The sequence below is a fragment of the Chelmon rostratus genome, chromosome 5, assembly GCF_017976325.1.
Source record: "Chelmon rostratus isolate fCheRos1 chromosome 5, fCheRos1.pri, whole genome shotgun sequence".
In the NCBI taxonomy this organism is placed as follows: Eukaryota; Metazoa; Chordata; class Actinopteri; order Chaetodontiformes; family Chaetodontidae; genus Chelmon; species Chelmon rostratus.
Window position 1 is genome coordinate 29,621,341 of NC_055662.1, and position 4,092 is coordinate 29,625,432.

The 4,092-nt window shown below is 49.2% G+C and overlaps 1 protein-coding gene across 1 annotated transcript; it reads left to right on the forward strand.

Moving 5' to 3' along the window:
* The first annotated feature begins 550 nt into the window (after positions 1-550).
* On the forward strand, positions 551-3,610 carry ppiaa (peptidylprolyl isomerase Aa (cyclophilin A)). The gene is made up of 4 exons (XM_041936562.1): positions 551-670; positions 1,636-1,755; positions 2,132-2,304; positions 3,224-3,610. Exons 1-4 carry the CDS (start codon positions 644-646, stop codon positions 3,354-3,356), a joined length of 453 nt encoding a protein of 150 aa, XP_041792496.1. The 5' UTR covers positions 551-643; the 3' UTR covers positions 3,357-3,610.
* Positions 3,611-4,092: the final 482 nt, after the last annotated feature.

The window sequence follows — 4,092 nt, forward strand, 5'->3', positions numbered from 1 at the left end:
AGCTGATCGAAATGGGAAGAGCAATCAGCCATTATTGCGCTTTTAAAAAGTCACCGAAAAATAGTAACACACGGTTTTCGCTACGCCGAGGCCCGTTAAAGGCCCGCGGACCATGTTTGAGTCGTAGAGCGGCACGCTGTCCGGGCAGTGGTCTGCCACCTCTGGCTAACGAGCTAAGCTAATGCTAACTGAGCGTTCAGCTATACTCTGCGCAGTTAGCTGCGCAGATACAGAGCGGCTCGTGCGCAAAGTGCAGCTCGCCCTGTTCTTTGTTGCAGCGTTTCGCGGTCGTCGGGGAAGCCCGGGAAACCCACAGGTCTACTAAAACTAGACATTTCAGTTTAGTCTCTAAGAAAGTGTTAGTCTGAGGATTTTAGCTTCAGCCTAATGCTAATAAAAACCCCGAAATGTTCTGCTTAAGGTGTCATGTTAGCCGCCAAAGCTAACTGCGCCGGTTCCGGTGTTCGTAAACGGGGGCGCAGTTCTGGAAAGTTCCACGGGGCTGGCGCGATCGGGCGGAGGGGGGGAGGGGGCTGGCTAGCTGCATGATTTAAAAAATGCGGATGTAGGGAGATGGCCGAAGCACCCGCGACACCTTTTAGCCCTTTGTTCCCACGATGAATAAGCAGAATGTTACGTAATAATGGGACTACGATGGATCCTTTGTAACGTAGGCTAACGTTATTTATAGCAGCTCGTTTTAGGGAGCCAAAAGCTGTTAGCGTGCTAGCTTACACATCCAGCCATTTTGTGCACATAGCAGTAGCTGTGCCTCATTAAGGGCGTTCCCGCTATATGGTGCGATTCCTAAGCTAAATTTGAACCGAGCCTAAATGGTGCACTGGTCCGATCCCCGCACACACCAGTCAGCGCTGTGGTCTTAGGCTTTTGGCCATGCTTCTGCGTGTTAATGGTAATGAGGCCATCCTGGCATTTCAAGCAGACAGCTCTTGAATTGCGAAGGTCTGGTTTCTGTTACTGCTGAGCAGGTGGACAGCTGTACATTGCTGTTCTGAGATCAGCTGCAGCTCTCACCACATACCGGCCTGTCTGCTGCAGCCCCCTGCACCCCCTCCCTCTGAACATACTTGTACGGTAGCGTCACTGCTGTGCAGGGCATGCAGATATCCAGTGTGGTGCAATGCTGTATTCCTGTTTCACCATGACATAATTACCACACAAAGGCCTGATGTGTAGCTAACGGGCTGCAGCTGCTACCTGAACTCAACACAAGGTGTTGTTGAACTTGACTTCTTTTAATGTTGCACTTACAATGTGAAATGTCACTGAGTTTAACGTGTTTTCACACCTCCTGCAGAGATTAATGCTCACTGGTGTCATTTTACAATGGCACATGTCCAATATGCACTGAGGATGTTGGACTATAAGCTACTGCCACATGCTGGTCCCCCCCCCCCCCCCCCCGGTCTAGACGTAGTTATACAATGGCCTGCTGCAGAGAGCAAAGTGCAGTGTTTGGTAAGCCTGGTCTGGGTTTGACTCGGGTCTGAAATGTAAATTCACTGACTGGTTACTGATTTCACAACGTTTCCCCTCGTTTCTTGTCCGTCTTGGACAGTCGATCCTGTGTTCACTGCATTGACTGACTCTGGGTGTGATCATTTGTTTCTGCAGCTCAATGCTGACGTGGTGCCCAAGACTGCTGAGAACTTCCGCGCCCTCTGCACTGGCGAGAAGGGCTTCGGCTACAAGGGCTCCATCTTCCACCGCATCATCCCTGACTTCATGTGCCAGGTGAGGCCGAGACAACGTGTTCCGCCTGTGTCAAATGTACATTTTTCTGTTCAGATGTTTCTGAAGCCTGAACGAGCCAGATTATCAATTCAAAGCTTTACGTAACCAGGTGAATGACATTTCAGGTGTTAATGTAGTTGTTTGAATCTTGACTAGAGCTCTGCACAGGCCTAAAACTGAGCCCTGAATCTGACCAGTACTCAAACCTGACCTGGATTAATCTGACAGCAGGAGTTAACAGAGGATGCGTACATCCAGTGTGGATGGGTTTAGCGTCATCCCTCAGGTCAGCTGTTGCCAGGACCGTCTGGTTCAGGTCACTTCGTTGAGCTCCAGTATTGAAGTGTGTGTGTGGTCTTGATTTGTTGACACTCAGGGAGGTGACTTCACCAATCACAATGGAACTGGTGGAAAGTCCATCTATGGCAACAAGTTTGCTGATGAGAACTTCAACCTGAAGCACACTGGTCCCGGCATCCTGTCCATGGCCAACGCTGGACCAAACACCAATGGGTCCCAGTTCTTCATCTGCACGGCTAAAACAGCATGGTAAGAGCTCGCCCCCCCCCCCCCCCAACACAAGATTAAAACAAGTGAACTAAAGCGTATGCAAAACGTCCCACCTCTGATCTGTTTCATTTCTCCCTCAAAGACTCAAGTTACCCAAACGAGCAACAGAGAGCAGTGATTGGCTGTTATGTACGTTGTCACAGCTCATTCATGTGTCTGATTGGTCGGCTGAACCTGCTGCTCTGCTCCTCTCAGTCCAGAGAGTCACAGCCATGCAGGAGTCTGCCAGAAACAGGCTCTGAAGGGATCTTAAGGTCCCCAAATCCAGTGAGAACCAAGTTTGTAACACTGCACGCTTCCAGAGTCCCTTCAAGCGTTCAGTGAACGGATCACCTGATGAATGGACGTTAGCATTAGAACGACCTGCATCAGGTTGTTTGAATCTGTTCGCTCTGCTGAGGACGTCTCTGGAGCAAAAACAATGTTCAGTTCAGGTGTAGTTCATCTTAATGTTGCTGCAGAACCTCATGTTACTGTCCAGCCGTGCAGAAACTCAGTCCAGACGACGGATGGGTTTGGGTTGTCGGGGGCTGCTTGGATGTGATTTGATGGGTTAGATATGCGGTACTTTAAAGTGGGGCACCGTCCCTTTTAATAAGGGGACTCAGCCCCTTGACAAAATATCCACAAGCCTGTACAGAAGCCTGCTGCTTGTGAGCCAGGAGACGTTGCACATTAGATGGAGGCTAACTGTTCTGTTTCATGCATCATGTCAGCCTGGCACTTCGGCAGGACGTCTGACTGGTTAGCAGTGAGAGTTGTTGCTCCCCCCGTCTGCTTTTCCTCTGTGGATGTACTGCATCCTCCCAAATGTTCAGATCGTTTTCACTGCAGTGCTGCGACACACGGCTTCAGGTTGTTGCTAATGCTAACCGGTGCTGTTGATCTGTGCCTGCAGGCTCGATGGGAAGCACGTGGTCTTCGGGAAGGTGATCCAGGGGATGGATGTGGTGAAGAAGATGGAAGCCCGAGGCAGCCAGAGCGGCAAAACCTCGTCCACGGTCACCATCGCTGACTGCGGGCAGCTCTGAGCTCCAGCACTTAACCTCTCTGCTTGCCCTGTAGCCACACCCCCGTAGGCTCCACCCCACCATTCAACATTCCTATTGATGGAGAATCAGCTGATCCCCCCCCCCCCAACCCCTTTTTTATTCTGTTGTTGAAATCATGTTGCTGCATTTGTGACTTGCCTTTTAAAAGTTTCTTTTGCATTAACGTTTTTCCACAGTCCCGACGGTTTTTAGTTGAGTCAAAATGAGTAAGAAAATAAAACAAGTTGCCTTGACGTTTGAAGAGTTTGTTTTTGTTTCTAAATACATTGAAAATTCAACTGATTGGAAGAACTGACGGTAATCTCTGCAGGTTGTTCAGGACGGTCTCAGCGCTGTGCTAACGAGGTGTTCAGTCTCAGCTTCGTCACCAGAACACGTGGGCTCAGTTTCAGCAGCGACTCGAAGCGCTAACATTGAGCGAGTCAGAACATCAGCACGCTCTGCGTTTATCTGTTCGTTCACATTTTAAATACCGACAGCTTGTCAAGAACATCCAGTGGAGACGAGGCATTGACCTCTGTCACATCGCTCATCGTGCTTTGGGTTCATCAGGATGCTTTGCCTCATCCAAAATTAATCATTCTCAAAGAATTTAGTGCACATTAATGAATCAAACCTGCTATGAAAATCTCCCATCTTTAATTTTAAGTGGGGGGTTCTGCTGTAAATCAAGTTCAGGTGCTGAAATAACAAATTCCCATTTTAATGTAACATC

What these genes read in the sequence shown, in the direction of transcription:
- ppiaa (XM_041936562.1), top strand. Translation starts at nt 644, where the DNA reads ATGGGACTACGATGGATCCTTTGTAAC. An exon ending in TCCCTGACTTCATGTGCCAG is followed by an intron (nt 1,756 to 2,131) that starts GTGAGGCCGAGA and finishes GTTGACACTCAG; the next exon opens with GGAGGTGACTTCACCAATCA. An exon ending in TGCACGGCTAAAACAGCATG is followed by an intron (nt 2,305 to 3,223) that starts GTAAGAGCTCGC and finishes CTGTGCCTGCAG; the next exon opens with GCTCGATGGGAAGCACGTGG.